We start from the raw sequence: 19376 nt of genomic DNA, 5'->3' as shown, positions 1-19376 counted from the left end.
ACAATAAAAAAACTCAGTTTTGCACATGAGTAAACTGACACAGATGCTTAACCCCTTGTTCAAAGCCCCACAGCCAGGGGTTAGGAGCTGCCTCCAAACAAAGCCATTTAAAATTTTACCATTTTATAATCAAATGGGACCTAATCAAAAACTTAAAAGCTTTTGCACAGCAAGAAAACCATAAGCAAAACGAAAAGACAACCTATGGACTGGGAGAAAATATTTGCAAACAATGCAACTGACAAGGGCTTAATTTCCAAAATATACTAACAGCTCATACAACTCAATGACAAAGAAACAAACAACCCAGTGGGAAAATGGACAGATGACCTAAATAGACATTTCTTCAAAGAAGACATACAGATGGCCAATAGGCACATGAAAAGATGCTCAATATCGCTAATTATTAGAGAAATGAAAATCAAAACTGCAATGAGTTATCACCTCACACTGGTCAGAATGGCCATCATTAAAAAGTCTACAAATAACAAATGCTGGATGGGGTGTGGAGAAAAGGGAACCCTCCTACACTGTTGGTGTGAATGTAAATTGGTGCAGCCACAATGGAAAACAGTTTGGAGGTTCCTTAAAAAACTAAAAATAGAGTTGCCATATGATCCAGCAATTCCACTTCTGTGCATATATCAGGAGAAAACTAATTTGAAAAGGTACATGCACCCCCATGTTCATAGCAGCACTATTTACAATAGCCAAGACGTGGAAGCAACCTAAATGTCCATCGACAGATGAATGGATAATGAAGATGTGGTAAATATATACAATGGAATACTACTCAGCCATAAAAAAGAGTGAAATAATGCCATTTGCAGCAACATGCATGGACCTAGAGATTATCATACTAAGTGAATGAAGTAAGTCAGGAAGGCAAATACCATGTGGTATCACCGATATGTGGAATCTAACATATGATCCAAATGAATTTATTTACAAAACAGAAACAGACTCACAGACATAGAAAACAAACTTATGGTTACCAAAGGGGAAAGGGGGTGGGGGAGGGATAAATTAGGAGTTTGGGATTAGCAGATACAAACCACCTGATAAACAGCAAAGTCCTACTGTATAGCACAGGGAACTATATTCAGTATCCTGTAATAAACCATAATGGAAAAGAATATGATAAATAATATATATATCTGAATCACTTTGCTGTACATCAGAAACTAACATAACATTGTAAATCAACTATATGTCAGTAAAAAATAAAGTAAAATAAAATGTTACCATTTTAACCATTTTTCAGTGCACAGTTCTGTGGCATAAAGTATATTCACAATGTTATGTAACCATCACTATCATCCATCTTTGCCTGTGCCCTTTTTCCCCCTATTAACACTGCCTCCCTTTGTTCTTTAGGGCACTTTTAACTTTTTAAAATCAGAGTAAAAACTTTTCTTGAGCAAAAACACTGAAGGAACCTGGAAGTTTAAACTTTCAGGCTGGGCTGCATACTGAATCAGTGTCCTCCCTTTCCCATCTCCTCAGCCAGCTCTGTTTCATGTAGAGTTTTTTATTGGCTAATAATAGTTGGGTATGTTGTTTTGAACAGGAATACATGCTATCAAATCTGCTATTCTCTCACTGAATAGGAGCTGTTTAGTCTCTTCCTGCGGTTCCTTGGCCCTGTGAGGCAGTGATCTAAATGGTCCAAGTGCTGAGGAGCTGTGTACCTGCCTGATGGGTTAGAGCACCACCGGGCTAATGTCTTCTGTCCGCCTTGTACTTGGGAAATGATTGTGCTTTGTCATCCTTCACTTCTTCGTCCTGACAGGAGTCCTGTTCACTACTTTCAGTTTCACTTTGGGCTTTAAAAGTATTCCTTAATCTTTCTCTGGTTGAATTTTCTGTATAATACAGGTACAAGTAAGCAGTTTTGTTGGCTTGGCTGTGGGGTGAGTTGGAATATGTGAAAGGAGATTTGGGAGGGGGATGGATCTGCCTAAGTAGGGTAGCTGGACTTTTCCACTTGCTAGTGTTTCTCCTGTGCTGGTCTCGAAGTCCTGTTTGATATCAGGCAGAGCCAAGTGGCGAAATATGACACAGGCTGAGGATGAGCATTGGCAATTGTCCTGAGTGCACAAATAGTCTCTTCCCTCCCAAGCATATTTTACAGCCAAGTGAACAGAAGACAATTCAGGCTGTTTGCCTGAGACCTTCGGCAGAAAAATTATCTTTATAAAAAAGTGGCCACTTGGTTTTTATAAAAAGTTTCAGAAGAACAAAATGCAACCTAGGCTTATTTCTCTCTCCCTTGTTTTATCTCTGATCCCTAAGTGTAAGGCTGATTCCAGATATACTCCTAAGTCTGTTTGCAGGTGGTAGGATCTGGGCATCCCCAAGTTCGACCAGTCACATATTCTTCACTTGAGATCAGTGTCAGCTAGATAAGGAAGTTGCCGGAAAAACTGAAGTCTAAGCCTTCCTATTGAATGATCAAGTAAACAGGCACAGTTTGGACCCTGGCCCAGTTCTGCTGCATGTAAATTTTATCTAGCACACACATGACGGGCCCAGCAGTTGTTGGTGGTGTAATTCCAGTCATGACTCACTAATACTGCAGGCCGCCATTGCATGAGGCTTGACCTGAGGTAGCTGCTCTAAATATAGCCTTCCTTTCTGGCAGCTGCAAACACCTGGAAGAGCAGGCAGGCCCCCAGCAGAAAAGTATTTGCTGTTAATAGCATGTCTGTTGAACAGTTGTGTACTGTCAGAGCTTATTTCATGCTATGTTTATACATAATTAAAAACAACCCACTGTATCCATTGGCTTATGGTTGGGTTATGTTTAGAAAAATGCTATTTGTGTTGTTATTCTGTGGGGACTGGGGATGATGTCACTAGTTTGAGGAAGACCATAAGAGAAATGGTTAATGAAATTACTGACAATTTCTTTGATCCTTAATGAACACAGCTAACTTAAACCCCTTAGCGGCCTTTGGTCTCTGGCACTGAAGAACCAAGCTGTCAGTCATGTGATTCTGTTCAGTTAGGGACTCTGGTTTGTGTGCTTGGTAGTTCCTTCTGACCTAAGGGGGTTTATAAGTAATTGAAAAGAACACTAGGGACTTCCCTGGTGGTCCAGTGGTAAAGAATTCACCTTACAATGCAGGGGACGTGGCTTTGATCCCTGATCAGGGAGCTAAGATCCGACATGCCGCGGGGCAACTAAGCCCGTGTGCCAAAACTACGGCACTTGCACACCTCAACTAGAGCCCGCATGCTCTGGAACCCGTGTGCCACAACTACAGAGCCCATGTGCCCTGGAGCCTGCGTGCCACAACTAGAGAAGAGAAAACCTACATGCCACAACTAGAGAGAAGCCAGCACACCACAACGAAGAGCCCACGCGCCACAATGAAAGATACCGCATGCCTCAACGAAGATCCTGTGTACTGCAGCTAAGACCTGATACAGCCAAAAATAAATTAAATAAATAAATAAATCTTAAAAAACAAAATAAAGAACACCACTATTTACAAAATGGTGTTAAGACCTCACCAAGATCTTATTTTTTACCTGTCAGATCGACAAAAATCCAAAATGTTGGAGAAACACCGTTGATGAGCAAGTGGGGAAATAGGCACTCTCATACATTCTTGGTGGGAGCATTCATTAAGTATGTAACTTTTTTATTGAGGGAAGTTTAGATATATCGATTAAAGCCACAAATATATGCCCTTTGACCCAGCGGTATCACTTGTAGGACTTTATCCTGCAGATGCACTTGTATGTTAAACTATGTGTGCTTAATCTTATATATGGAAGAATTAAAGATTGGAAGCAAACTCAAAAGTGGATTGGTTACCTAAATAATGATATATCTATACAGTGGATACAGCTGTAAAAAACAATGAGGATATTCATTGTGTACTGACTTAGAAATGTCTTTATGATACAGTGTTAAGGGAATAAAGGAAAGGGCAGTGTGTAATATGCTACCAATTGTGTAAGAAGGGGGGAAATAAGAATGTATATCATTTGCTTGTATGTGCATAAGGAAGTTCTGGAAGGGTATTTAAGAAAGTAATATGAACGAATGATTACCTGTGTGTGTGTAGGAAGGAAGAGATAAGATGGGTAGTTTTCATTGTATGAAACTTTGAATCATGTGCATGTATTGCTTTTTTAAAAAAAATAATTAGATTTTTTTTTTTTTAATGGAGCTTCTTTGGATTTTAGTCACAGCTACAGAGGAGCTCTCTTTTAATTGACTCCCTTACCAATACTTGCTGTCCTTATGGGTAAGAGGGGGATTTCCTCACATTGTTGCTGATGGTGCTAATAATGTTTGTTACTTTCTATGTGGGTACCTTGGGAAGAAAGTGATGCACAAGTTTTTGGTCCTGCTGTTTTTCCTGTTGTTCCTTAGCCAGAATCAATGACTCTGAAGATTAACATACCAGGAGCCGTCTATATACCTTCTATATATGCGTTCTATAGGTTCCTTTTGTTTGACAATTAGGATAATATGCTCTGGAGAGGACTGAAGTCTTTTGCCTTTTCTCTTTATTTGTAGGAACCTACAAGCAGCAATTGGCGCCTATTATGACTTTGAGAGCCCAAACATCAGTGTGCCCTCTATGTCCTTTGTTGAAGATGTCACCATAGGAGAAGGGGAGTCGATACCTCCTGATACTCAATTTATAAAAACATGGCGAATCCAAAATTCTGGTAAATGTATAACGAGCAATCTTCCTTGCCCAGTTTTCTTTTTCTTAGTAGTTAAAAGAAATAAGGAAGTGTTTTAGCTTAAATTATGTGATTGTATAACTCTGAGCTTTTCCTTATACATGATGTAGAATTTTCTGTTACTGGTATGATGACCCAAACACCAATAAAATACTCCCTAGATTAGGAAGAATTTAGGTCTTGATGACATTTAAACACAATTCAATATTCTTTTGATACCAGGAACTAGGCCTGTGTGTGGTGGTGGTATTGTCTCCACCTGTACAGTTCTACTCCATCATTTTATTTCTGCTCTAATTAATCTTCCAGTTATTTCCAGCAAGCTAGAGGAGGTGCATCCTTGAATAGAACAAGGTAGTTAGAGTTGTGAGCATCTGCTCTTTTGAAAGCTTATTTCTTTGCAACCACAAGGATGATTGTATCTGAAATTTTCATTGAGCTATCTATTTGAGATGTTAACATCACTTTGAAAAATTGGGTAAGAAGTGTAGGGATTTGCTCAGAATAGAAAAGATGGAAAGATTGAGAAATTGCTTTTTTTAAAAAACATTGTTTTGACGTACTGCTGACTTAAGAAAAATTTAACGTAAGTTAACCGTAGTTCTTTGAAAATAGTATCTGAATATGTATTAGTAAATGTTTATTATCACCTTTTACTTGTTAATTCTTTTCTAATGACTTTTTTAATTTGAGTGAGTTTAGTATTTCTTGTCTCATCCAGTAACAATTTATGCTGACTAGGTGAGGATGCTTTAACTTCCTTATTAATGAGGATTTACAAAAGAAATTCTAAGAGATGGAAAACTAGACAAAAGGAATATTTAGCTAAAAGTTTGTTGGTGTCGGGGAGCCATGTCTAGTAAGGTAATCTGATGTGAAATGATATAAAACTCTGGGGACTCAAACCTATAAAAGTGACCTTTTATTGGACCCTGTTTACTTTTCAGTTCTTTATACTTCAGTTCTTTTATGATGGGGAGAGACTGGCCAAGCTAGTCTTTTATATAATAATTAATGTACCAAATTATTATTCTTAGTTTTTCTGGCTAATTTGGAATTAACTTTACCTTGGATGGTGTGTCACTGAGCAAAAGCACATAATCTGGATTGACCCAGTGTTGTAGATGACTGGGGACATCAGTGGCTTTGTAAATTTTCATTAGCTTCTTTTCTCTTTTGGTTATAACACTGTTCGGTGCATTGTTAGTTTGAGAGGCACATGGTAATACAGGAAAACGGCCATTTTTCTTGAAATTCTTGTTCCAAGGTTGATTATCTTTACGTTGTCTAATTTCTTTCTCACCTTGCTTAGTGTTGTCTGCTTTTAAAAATATTAAAACAATCTCTTTAGGTCAGCTTTTATTCATCATATTTCTTATCTGAATTACTAAAATCTGTGTTACTGGTCAAAAATGCTTTTGAAACCTAGCCATGAATTTTCAAAATGAGTAACATTTGTTTAGAAAGTATAGCTTATTAAAAGTTTTGTTTATTTAAAAGAATTAATCCAAGACCTTGTTTACTTAATGGTGAAAACACTGGAAATGGTCTGGCTTTCCATGGGTTCTTTATAGTGTTTTTAAATATTGAAAGTTGTTAGAGTACTGTTGAAATGTTTTAAATACCATCTTGCTGCAAAATAACCATTTTATATTTCAGAAAGCCTCTTGAAATATCTGCTCACTCACTAGACAGTTCCTTGGGTTAATGGGAGATTGTAAGGGTTTGATATAAAATGGTGAGAATGTCAAATCAGAACCCCAAAGAGCTTGTCTTTCACCTTGACTTGGAGAAAATTTGTTTTAGTGTCCTGCTTTTGCATAGTAACTCCAGTTTAAAACAGTCTCTGGGTCTGCAGCCTGTCTTCCTGTAAAGGACATTTTTGTTCCTGTACACCTCTTAAAAACTGGGCAACAGTTGCTAGAGATTTTACCTTTCGAGGTACTTGGAACAGGTAGGTTTTTTATTCTTCTGGAAATCGTTCCATCAGTTGTAAAATAGTTTTGTGTCTGTAAACTAAATGCTTTCCATTTGATTAAGAAGAAACTGGCCTCACATAATTAAGTGACAGGTATGTTATTAGAGAGAGAGATAAGGAAAGCATGCACAGGCACTGGTTCTTTGGTGTCATTCTAATCTGGCCTAGGTTTTTTCTGGAAATAGAGTGGTAACACAAAGAAGTAGGGTAGGCCGGGACTTCCCTGGCAGTCCAGTGGTTAAGGCTCTGTGCTCCCAATGCAGGGGCCATGGGTTCAATCCCTGGTTGGGGAACTAAGATCCTGCATGCCGCATGGCGTGGCCAAAAAAAAAAAGCTAGGGTAGGGCTTAGCTGTTTCTCCTCAGGCTCTCTTACTCTCATTCATAACCTTCCCTAAGAGATAAGAGCTCGCTGAAAGAGTTTCATAAATAATTTTTCACGGTGCTTCTCTACTGTCATGTTTCAGGCATATCAGGAATTCAAATTTACAACAGATGTGATTGATAGGAACTGCATATAGCTGTCCCAGCACCTTCCCCAAAGAAGATAAATGTCACACATTGTTTAAAATTAAACACCTAATATTAAGTCCTTATATTCAGATCATAGAAAAACTGAAGTGAGACATTTAATGACATAGATGCAGAATCCCAGGATCCAAACTTTTGGTACTGTGTAAGTTTTAGAAGTTTGGGAAACATGACCAGGAAACTTTACAGTTGGAGTTTAAAATGAAAATTTGAAACTGTCCCTCTGAAGATGAAAGGAGACAATTCTCTTTACCAACACTTACAGCTTTTCAGTTGTTATAGCCATGCTCTGCTGTCCAGCTGTGGTGAGTGTTAAACTAAGCATATTATAACTCTGGTGTTTCTCTGACTTTAATGAAGTAGTTATGATTGTTATATGAGAGAGTGACGTCGGTCATCTTTATTTTCTAAACTACATAGAAGTGAATATGAAGCAACAGTTGAGGGAAAAAAAGAAGCTTGAGAAAGAACAACTATTCCCTCCATTTTTCTTTTGACTCCTTAAAATAAGTTTCTTATGTTCCAGTCACTTTATCAGGTACAGGAAGAAAATGGCAACAAGATCAGTGAAGGTCCCTGTTTGCATGTAGCTTAATTTGAAATGCAATCTCTAAAGCTACAGGGGTTAAAAAGAGGGAGGGGGTCTTCACTGAGGTTTGTCTTCTGTCTTGCTCTTTGGATGTTCCTTGTTGTCTCCAAACTATTTCTATAATCACTTATACCTAGTAAGTCTCAGACTTTCTGGAACTGATGGACTTTTATTTCATTTTTGCCATGCTCTCTATCATCTCAGAATTGCCACATGACAGGTTTCTTGTCTTGTTTTGTTTTGACTTTTTATGTTTTTTAATAAAATTATATTCCATGATAACTGGAGAATCGCAGCCTTAGTCATATGTGTGCTTGCGATACTTAACTTGGAAGGTCATAAAACACAGATTAGTCTTTCTTTTCTTCTTATATATATCTACCCACCCCCATTAAGCTAGTTGTAACAGACTTAATTTGAAGTGCTATTGTGTTATGCTTCTCAAATCCAGATTTTTCCAGTATGCTTAGCCTGGTAGGCCAAGTAGCTCATCAGTATTTCCCTTCCTTCTGTATCAAGAGTCAGTATCAGTGACCTTTTCAGAACTACCTGACCTGACAGTTGGGGGCTGTAAGAACTATATGTCATAATAAAATGTTGGTAACTCTCAGAAGGCAGATGATTGGTTCTTCATTTTATAGCAGATTAACACTTCAGAGTTGGTGGTGTATAACTCTTCCAGTTTTTTCAAGAGGCTTTCCAAGAACCACATCAGTAGGGTCTGATGTACTAAAAAGATCAGGACTGTAGCCTCATAATTGTTAATCATTTAACATTTTACCAACTAACTCAGTATCCTGGGAATACAGCAGTACTCCCTCTTTTGCACAGATGAGAGATCCAACTGTCTCAGCTGCTTGTGCTTGTCTGCCTAGGACAGCCAAGTATTTTCCACACCCAGACAGTCTTGGTTTCCCTTGTTTTCTTTAAAGTTCGAAAACAGACACATTCTTGGATTTTCATATAAACATTGTCTTGTTATAGATGTATGTATGTGTGTGTGTGCGCGTGTGTGTGTGCGCGCATGTGTATGTGTGTCTTTTAAAGAATAATTGTGAATTCAGCCCTATAATAGTAGTTTAATTTTCCTCTTGGATCTTGGTCTTTAAAGAGACTGACATTTTCCAAGGTACTTCACATCAACTGCTACTATTCTTGACTAAGACAGATATGCTTTTGCCGGGCCGTAGGCCCCAGAAATGAAAAAAAAGGATTTTCATGTATTGCCAGTGTATCATCCACAACCTTTTCCACAGCAGCAGTTGCCCTTTATAGTGTTAACTTAAGAGGGCACTTTGCTGGCAGGATTTTTTTTAAAGAGGGTCTGACAGACATAGCGACCACTCCTCCATCTGCTACCCCTAAAAAAAAAAAAAAAAAAATCCAAGAGCCACAGCAGGTGCTGCTCATTATGGGGCTGAGATCTCAGCAGTAGAGCGTTGGTTGCTTTTCTCTCCAGTTCTCTTTTTCAGTAGTAAACCATCAAGTATATCAAAACCGGCCTGGCACTTCACAAACAAGGTAGAGAGGAATCCTAGAGTGCTGTTAGGAGATGAGTTTCAAGCATGCTGAAAGTCCTTCCATGTCCAGCTTTTCATGGTGATTTGCATTTATAATGAATGTATGTATCTCAACAAAAAAATATAGAGAGCTTTCTGTATATAGTAAAAAGGAGTCTGTTGGAGAGACTTCACAGGAAAGATCACATCTAGTCACTGTGTGGCCACCTATGACTGGTCAGAAGTCAATATATTGATTTCTCATTTGAGTTAGTTTACGTGAAAATATGTGTACAGGAGTGGGAACCAAATAAGACTGTTCCCACTTCCAAAGGAGGGAAAGACATTCCTGCCAAAGCCATTTCTCTGTCTTGCCATTCCTATTCTTTCTACAAGCACCTCTTGCTGGTATCATCACCCCTGAGACAACGGGTCATTGTACTGTTATCAGGGCCCACTATTCATATTTTCCCCACTACTGTTTGAACCTGAAAATGAAACTTTCACTTGACTCCTTTGTCTTATTTGCAGTCTTTTGACCCTCGATCTTTTCATTGTTAGGAACTCCAGAAGAAAAGTCGTACATCAGGGAAAAAGCAGTTCTAAAATGAAAATAATACAGAAACTATTCCTCTTTCCTCAATGGAAAGTTTCATCCTCTTTCCTCGATGGAAAAACTGGGGACAGTCAGACATATTTTTACTTTGACTGTCAGTTTAAAAGGTCAAGTGCAAATGGGTACGTGTTCTTAGTAGAGAAAGCAGTCTTCCAAAGATGTGGGCCTGAGCTTCATTTCCGTGGCTCTTTTCTGACATCATTCTTAGGTTCTACAGATTCAGTGTGATGTGTGGCCTTCCCTGGGTCACCCAAAACACATTTTCTTGAGGAGCTGCCTTGCTTTTGCTGTGTGCGCTTTCTGTTAGGGATAGACTGCTGGTCAGAGGTTGCTGACTCTGATTCTTTCTGATCAGTGAGGTGTTACATAGCTCAAAGATGTGTGGATAGGTTTACATATGTGTGAGAGACAAAGAGACCTCTTCTACAGTTTTGTAATGAACTGCACTCAGCATAGGACCATTGATTGCCTAACATTTTTTTCTTTTGCTTGAACTCAGGGGCAGAGGCCTGGCCTCCAGGGGTTTGTCTTAAATATGTCGGGGGAGACCAATTTGGACATGTGAACATGGTGATGGTGAGATCGCTAGAGCCCCAAGAGATTGCAGATGTCAGCGTCCAGATGTGCAGCCCCAGCAGAGCAGGAATGTATCAGGGACAGTGGCGGATGTGCACTGCTACAGGACTCTACTATGGAGGTGAGTATGTCCCTGTGCAGCCCAGGGTGAAGGAATTAAGGTAACATCTTACAGCATCCCCGGTTGCTCACAGAGCCTGTCAAATTATGTAGCAGGGTGTGGTCCCTTTTAAACAGCGACCCCATGCGGGTAAATGACTTGAATTTAATGACTAATTGGTTCAGTCTAGCGGTCTCCTTTTTATACTAGGAATTTAGTTAAAATTTAGTGAAGTGTAATGAGATATATATTGCATTCTAAACAATGATTTAGTAGTGCTGCTATTTTTATTATATAATCTAGTAGGTGCTGTAAGAATACTGAAGGCAGTCCCTGTTCTCATAGTCTCTAGACAGAAGTTGTATAAAAAAAGATAATGCACAAAATGTGCATACTTCTCTGCACCTGATGAGCTGTCAAGATGCTAGTACCTCTCACTCCTTCTTTTTACTGCCATACTTTTTGGACAGAGTGATTTACACTCATTGTCTCTTTTTCCCATTTACTTTTATTTTTCAAACTAGTCAGTCCTTTACCCACTCCAGTGATGTTTATCAGCAACTACCCAGTTTCCAAATCCAGTAGCCACTTTCCAGTCTTCATACTAACTGACCCTCTATCATTTGGCACCGAACTCTAAATGTTTTTTGAAGTGTGTACCTTCTTAGACTCACGTGGTACCTCTCTTGTTTCTTCTCTGAATGTTCTTTGTCTAGTCTCATTTTTGCCATGGGACTACAGACATACCTTGATTTATTGACGTTCACTTTATTGTGCTTTACAGATAATTTTGTTTTTTACAAATTGAAGATTCGTGACAACCTTTCGTTGAGCAAGTCTGCTGGCACCGTTTTTCCAACAGCATTTGCACACTTTGTGTCTCTGTGTCACATTTTGGTAATTCTCACAATATTTCAAATTTTTTCATTATTATTATATTTGTTATGGGGACCTGTGATCAGCAATCTCTGATGTTTCTATTGTAATTGTTTTGGGATGCCACAAACTGTGCCCACATAAGACTGTGAACTTAATTGGTAAATGTGTGTGTTCTGACCATTCCACCAATTAGCCATTCCTCCATCTCGTTTCCTCTCCTTGGACCTCCCTATTCCCCAAGACACAACAGTATTGAAATTAGGTCGGTTGATAACTCTACAATGGCCTCTAAGTGTTCAAGGGAAAGGAAGAGTCACACATCTCTCACTTTAAAAACTAGAAATGATTAAGCTTAGTGAGGAAGGCATGTCAAAAAACAAGATAGGCCAGAAGCTAGGTCGCTTGTACCAAACAGCTAAGTTGTGAAAGCAGAGGAAAAGTTCTTCAAGGAAATGAAAAGTGCTACTCCAGTGAACACACGAATCATAAGAAAAGTGAAACAGCCTTACTGCTCATATGGAGAAAGTTTGAGTGGTCTGGATAGAAGATCACATCAGCCACACCATTCCCTCAAGCCAAAGCCTAATCCAGAGCAAGGCCCTGACTCTCTTCAACTCTGTGAAGGCTGAGAGAGGTGAAGAAGCTGCAGAAGAAAAGTTTAAAGCTAGCAGCGGTTGGTTCTTGCAGTTTAAGGAAAGAAGCCCTCTCCATAACATAAAAGTGCAAGGTGAAGGAGCAAGTGCTGATGTAGAAGCTGCAGCAAGTTATCCAGAAGATCCAGCTAAGATAATTCATGAAGGTGGGCTACACTAAACAAGAGATTTTCAATGTAGACAAGACAGCCTTATATTGGGAGAAGATGCCATCTAGGACTTTCATAGCTAAGGAGGAGAAGTCAGTGCCTGGCTCCAAAGGACAGGCTTTCTTGTTAGGGGCTAATGCAGCTGGTGGCTTTACGGTGAAGCCAGTGATCATTTACCATTCTGAAAACTCTAGGGCCCTTAAAAATTATGCTCAATCTGCTCTGCCTGTGCTCTGTAAATGAAACAACAAAGCCTGGATGACTGTACATCTGTTTGCAACATGCTTCACTGACCATTTCAAGCCCACTGTTGAGACTTACTGCTCAGAAAAAAAGATTCCTTTCAAAATGTTACTACTCATCGACGGTGCTCCTGGTCACCCAAGAGCTCTGATGGAGATATGCAACGAGATTTTCATGTCTGCCAACACAACATCCGTTCTGTAGCCATAGATCAAAGAGTCATTTCTACTTTCAAGTCTTGTTCTTTAAGAAATACATTTTGTGAGGCTATAGTGAATCCTCTGATGCATCTGGGCAAAGTAAGTCCTTCTGGAAAGGACTCACCATTCTAGATGCCATTAAGAACATTTGTGATTCATGGGAGGAGGTCAAAATATCAACATTAAGAGGAGTTTGGAAGAAGCTGACTGTAACCCTCGTGGATGACTTTGGAGGGGTTCGAGACTTCAGCGGAGGAAGTAACTGCAGATGTGGTGGATGTAGCGAGAGAATTAGAAGCGGAGCCTGAAGATGTGACTGAATGGCTGCAATCTCAGGATAAAACTTTAACCGATGAGGAATTAACTTTTTATGACGAGCAAAGAAAGTGGCTCCTTGAGATGGTATCTAGTCCTGGTGAAGATGCTGTGAAGATTGTTGAAATAACAACAAAGGACTTAGAATATTACATAAACTTAGTTGATAAAGGAATGGCAGGGTTTGAAAGGACTGACTCCCAATTTGAAAGAGTTTCATCTGTGGGCAAAATGCTATCAAACAGCATTGCATGCTACAGAGAAACTGATCGTAAAAGGAAGAGTCAGTCAAGGCAGCAAACTTCATTGTTCTCTTACTTTAAGCTGCCCCAGCCTTCAGCAACTCCCAAGCTGATCAGTCTGTAGCCATCAACATGGAGGCAAAACCTTCCACCAGCAAAAACGATTACAACTTGCTAAAGGCTCAGATGATGGTTAGCGGTTTTTGCCAATAAAGGAATTTTTAATTAAGATATGTGCATTGTTTTCTTAGACATAATGCTGTTGCACACTTAGACTACAGTGTACAGTAAACGTAATGCACTGGGAAAACAAAAAATTCATGTGACTCGCTTTATGGCAGTATTCACTGTATTGCATTGATCTGGAACCGAACCAGCTCTGTCTCCAAGGTATGCCTGTCTTAGATTGTGAGCTGGGCCCTGTTTATGGTCTGTGACCTCATCCACCCACCTGGCTTCATCTGTCACCAGTACGGCATACATGGGACTCGAAGTCATATCTGTGGTGCAGACTCCTTGGCGTTTCAAACCTGTATTTAAGTGCTTGTGGACAGAACCTCTGGATATTCTGTAGAGTTTTGTATTTTAGTATCTCCTAGGCAAAACTTACATTCTTGTAATTGTCATCCCACTGAGATGATCAGGCCAGAAGCTTGAGTCATCTTTTGTTCTGTCTTATCATCCTTAATCACAGACCAATTCCTATTTGTTTCTCTATATCCTATGTCTTAGAGATCCAGAGAAAAATAAATTAAAAAAGAGTTCCTGTCCTCAGGGAGCTCTTAACTGGGGACTCATGGCCAGTGGGACCTTTGGAGTTATTTAAAGGAGTCCTGGAATTAATTTTCTCATATATGTTTTTGCAGCCAGTGGAAACTTGAAGTATTTCTCTGACTGAAAAAATTATAATGTTTAGTGTCATCCTTTGTAACATCATTCTTTGCCGAAAACCTTTGTGCCTCCTGTAATGGAGCCAAACTCCTTGGCACAGGGCTTAAAGCTCCTCATGGGGCTTCCCTGTTGGCGCAGTGATTGAGAGTCCGCCTGCCGATGCAGGGGACATGGGTTCGTGCCCCGGTCCGGGAAGATCCCACATGCCGTGGAGCGGCTAGGCCCGTGAGCCATGGCTGCTGAGCCTGTGCATCCGGAGCCTGTGCTCCGCAGTGGGAGAGGCCACAACAGTGAGAGGCCCGCATACCGCAAAAAAAAAAAAAAAAAAAAAAAAAAAGCTCCTCATGATCTGGTCTGGTCTCATTTTCACTTTCATCCTTAGTCACCTCTTTACTCTCCACAGCCAGTCCCCAAAGACACCACATGATTTCACTTCTTCATGCCCTTGCTCATGTTGTTCCTATTGCCTGAAATACCTTTTTCTTTACAACAAACCCCTGCTCATCCTCAGCACCCTGGTGAACTCACCTTTCCTCCTTCCCTCCTCCCCCCTTCTTACCCCTCTACCCGAAGGAAATACCTACTTCCCTTTTCACTTATATTATGCACACACTTGTTATTTTAGTTAACACATTGTGTTTTAGGTGTTTGTTTACTTATCCTTTTCTCCTACTAGACAGTGAACTATCTGTTGAATACAGAATCAACATCATGTAACAATCATATATCAGAATGCAGAGAGATTATTTCTCCCCTCTTCTCAGGCCACCTCTCCTGAGAATCTTCTTACTTGCAAATGGTTTCTCCCATTGCTGAGCTCCATTTCATAATCTCTTTCCCTTTCCTTTGCCTCTCTTTGGCACTTCACCTCTTTCTGCCCAGTTAATTTGATGAATGTCTAATATCGATTTTAAAATGTAAGGTGATACATGTCTCATTTATCTTTGTAACTCTTGAAAAAGCTGAGCCAAGTGGAGAGTGGCTACTCAAATTTTAAAATGCATGTCAGTGTTTTTAAAGGAGGAGGAAGACAACATACATGACTTTAAAAAAAATTTCTTTGATGCAAAGATACTGCTTCATAGTGTTCTCCCATGCTTGAGAGCTCTAGTCTTATTTTGTGCGTGTGTTTTATTGTTAAATTAAAAATAATTATCACTATATGTGACATTAAAATTTATACTTTTAACATCCCTCTCAAATTCTATAAGTAGGTAGAGTATAAATATACTAGCTCTGAAGGCAGTAAAAACTTCAAAGCCTTTCTTGGTCATATAGTCTGTGAGTTGTTTTTCAGGACTTTGAAATCTAATACCTACAAGGGATCTTAATAGTTCATCTGATTCCATGGTTTTCAAGCATTTTTCTTGATCAGTGGAACCCTTTTCTTGATAAAAGTATATGTGAATGCCTCCTCCAAAAAAGAGAAAAGATAAAACTGAAACTGGCTTTGTTGATTTGGGAGCCTCCTTGGCCCGTGTTTCCCTGCCTTCTGTCTGAGGTGACCTCCAGGGCTGTGTGGAGTATAGTTTGCAAACCCCATCTACTCTAATAAAGAATTTAATTCCATTTACAAGCTACTGTATTCCATTGAATTCAGTTTAATGTTGATTATAAAACATGTCATGATAGCAGAACTGTTAAATGACTGGCAGAAAGTGAAATATACATAATATACATAAAACTACAGCTGTGAACATGTGAAAAAAATAAGCTGCTATGTTAACCTTGGCATGAATGGCTCTTTCAGTTTTTCTGCTCACTCTTAGGTTGCTAGTGCATTGAGTATAGTGTAGTGGTAGGCGTTTGGAATGTAGGACTACATTGCCTGGGCACAAACTTGGACAAGTTAGGTAACTTCTCTATGCCTTATCTTTCTGCTTTTTTTTTTTTAAGGTTTTTTTTTTTTTGATGTGGACCTTTTTTTTTTTAAGTCTTCATTGAATTTGTTACAATATTGCTTCTGTTTTATGTCTTGGATTTTTGGCCAAGAGGCATGTGGGATCTTAGCTCGCTGATCAGGGATTGAACCTGCATCCCCTGCATTGGAAGGCGACATCTTAACCACTGGACTGCCGGGGAAGTCCCTCATCTTTCTGTTTTAACAACAAAGCTTGCTTTGTTTGTTTGGTTTTGGTTTTGGTTGGGTGGTCTCTTCTTGAGTCTTTAATGGTCTTTTCTAGAAAGAATCCATTCTTCTTATTTTTATAATAATACTTATGTTGTTTGAGCTCATTTCTCTTCCTAAAAGGAATTCTTGCCATATTTAATAATTTACAAAGTGGGTCTTCTTCCCTCATTTTAGATTGGTTGTACTCTTTCAGTCTCTCAACAGGAGTGTGCTATTGGCATATTGTGTGGACAGTTCTTGTTTATGTGGGGCATATTTATAAGACCCTTGGCCCTCTCACTAAATACCATGTTCATCTTTAGAGCCACCCCTCCTCTCCCACCACACACATTTCTAACGCCCTTGGTTGAGTACCACTAAGTATTTGATTCTTGGCAGAATTATTTTCAAGCTCAAACATTTTATTTTATCTTCTTTCTACAGACTTTTGCTTCTTAGATAAAAACAACCTGTTATCTAATGCCTACTTTATGTCAGGCATTGTACTGGGCTTTTTCATATAAATTATATGGGAAATATTAGCTGCACTTTATGGGTGGGGAAACTGAAGACCAGAGATAATTAATGACTTGTCTAAGTTTCAGTGAAAGTTATAAATTAGCTATAAATTATAGTTATAAATGAACAAAAGTAGTTTTATGATCTTTGCCATTGGACACTACTATATTAGGTTTACGGGGAAACTTTGCCTCCAGGTTGTTGGTACTTGGCAGAGTTTAGGGAGACTGGGGTATATGGTCCACAAGTCCTCTCCATTTCCGGAGTGAGTGGGAATGAGGGTCAGGCTGAGATTGGCAAGGTGACTCTTAGGTGGTTGAGTAAATACCGGTGTTCCCCAAGGAGTTCCTGCTTTCCAGGAGATATACAGTTCCTGTAGGACACTTAACTCTTGGAAAGGAGTAAGCAGCATGGGTGCTTGTCACCATTTTAGCCTTGGTACAAACATGCCTCCCCTCTTCCTAGTAGAGTACCGTCTTTCAAAGTTCCACAGGAGACGGACTTCCCTAGCGGTCCAGTGGTTAAGACTCCATGCTCCCAAATGCAAGGGGTGCTGGTTCAGTCCCTGGTTGGGGAACTAAGGTCCCACATGCTGCACGATACAGCCAAAAAAAAAAAACCACCCAAAAGAAAAAACCCAAAGTTCCACAGGAGAGCTGTACCCCTGCACTTGATGGTTCCTTCTAAAGCAGAGGGGTTCTAGTTGTGAAGTAGGCACTGAGGTCACGTGATACTCTGGTTATCACATGCTGATGAGGGTTTCTTCCACTTGAAATAGCTCTTCTTGTTAAATGGCTTCACGTGGTTCCTTAGGGACAATTCACATGTAGATTAAATACTTATATTCATTTAGTTTTCTCAGAGGTTAGAAATGGAACTTCCCTTATTAAGCTCTCAAATCATACTATATAATATAGTCCCACAGGTTAGGAAACTTAATGGTTGCTCTATGTAAACCACACAGTTTATTTCTTTAAACCTTTGTAAGTTCCTCTTTCAGCTTCTCCAGTTTATGGAATGTCCACCTTAACCAGGTAGTGTGGGACTGCTGCTCCTCATTCTTCTCCAGTGTTTTAACTGATGATGTTGTAAAAGAAGCTCTGGTTTCATAGATGTCCTCTAGACTCTACACAGGTGTCTTCTGTTTAGATGCTGTTCTACTTGGCATCTCTGCCAGCTCTCTTGCCCTTTTGCCTACTGACCCCACCTTTAGAATGTCTCTCTTTTATGTTGCACTCAAAAACCCTGCTTCATTTGGTTCTAGAAGATCCTCAATAAGATACTCTCTGAAAAAGGAAGGGAGGGAGGAAGGAAGGAAGGAAAACCACCAGCAGCAGCAGCCACAAGCCAGATTAGAGCTCCTGGAGCAGTCAGCCAACATGGTGCCATTCTAGCCCCCTAGACATGTGTATCATTTAGCAACAGCCTGTGGAACAAAAACCACATTCACAGAAAAATAGACAAGATGAAAAGGCACAGGGCTGTGTACCAGATGAAGGAACAAGATAAAACCCCAGAAAAACAACTAAATGAAGTAGAGATAGGCAACCTTCCCAAAAAAATTCAGAATAATGATAGTGAAGATAATCCAGGACCTCAGAAAAAGAATGGAGGCAGAGATTGAGAAGATGCAAGAAATGTTTAGCAAAAACTTAGAAGAATTAAAGAACAAATAAACACAAATGAACAATACAATAACGGAAATGAAAAGTGCACTAGAAGGAATCAATAGCAGAATAACTGAGGCAGAAGAACAGATAAATGACCTGGAAGACAGAATGGTGGAATTCACTGATGCAGAACAGAATAAAGAAAAAAGAATGAAAAGAAATGAAGACAGCCTAAGAGACCTCTGGGACAACATTAAACGCAACAACATTTGCATTATAGGGGTCCCAGAAGGGGAAGAGAGAAAGACCTGAGAAAGTATTTGAAGAGATTATAGTCAAAAACTTCCCCAACATGGGAAAGAAAATAGCCACCCAAGTCCAGGAAGCACAGAAAGTCCCATACAGGATAAACCCAAGGGGACACACGCCGAGACACATAGTAATCAAATTGGCAAAAATTAAAGACAAAAATGATTGAAAGCAGTAAGGGAAGAACAACAAATAACATACAAGAGAACTCCCATGAGGTAAACAGCTGATTCCTCAGCAGAAACTCTACAAGCCAGAAGGGAGTGGCATGACATATTTAAAGTGATGAACCTACAACCAAGATTACCCTTCCCAGCAAGGATCTCATTCAGATTTGATGAGAAGTCAGAAGCTTTACAGACAAACAAAAGCTAAGAGAATTCACCACCACCAAACCAGCTCTACAGCAAATGCTAAAGGAACTTCTCTAAGTGGGAAACACAAGAGAAGAAAAGGACCTACAAAAACAAACCCAAAACAATTAAGAAAATGATCATAGGAACATACATATCGATAATTACCTTAAACGTGAATGGATTAAATGCTCCAACTAAAAGACACAGGCTCGCTGAATGGACGCATATATATGCTGTCTACAAGAGACCCACTTCAGACCTAGGGACACATACAGACTGAAAGTGAGGGGATGGAAAAAGAT

The 19376-nt window shown here is 39.5% G+C and overlaps 1 protein-coding gene across 5 annotated transcripts in view; it reads left to right on the top strand.

Annotated features, from left to right (window-relative positions):
• The window catches only part of ILRUN (inflammation and lipid regulator with UBA-like and NBR1-like domains), a 122176-nt gene that overhangs the window by 33888 nt on the left and 68912 nt on the right, over positions 1-19376 (top strand). For all 5 annotated transcript variants that reach the window (XM_027127012.1, XM_027127010.1, XM_027127013.1 and 2 more), the window contains exons 2-3: positions 4538-4692; positions 10422-10619. In XM_027127012.1, coding sequence (XP_026982813.1) covers positions 4538-4692; positions 10422-10619 — 353 coding nt within the window. The remainder of the gene's footprint in view (positions 1-4537; positions 4693-10421; positions 10620-19376) is intronic.

The sequence above is a fragment of the Aethalodelphis obliquidens genome, unplaced genomic scaffold (genome assembly GCF_003676395.1).
Source record: "Aethalodelphis obliquidens isolate GAN/ISIS:26980383/991018 unplaced genomic scaffold, ASM367639v1 scaffold31, whole genome shotgun sequence".
Classification (NCBI taxonomy): domain Eukaryota; kingdom Metazoa; phylum Chordata; class Mammalia; order Artiodactyla; family Delphinidae; genus Aethalodelphis; species Aethalodelphis obliquidens.
This window is presented reverse-complemented; position numbering and strand designations above follow the sequence as displayed.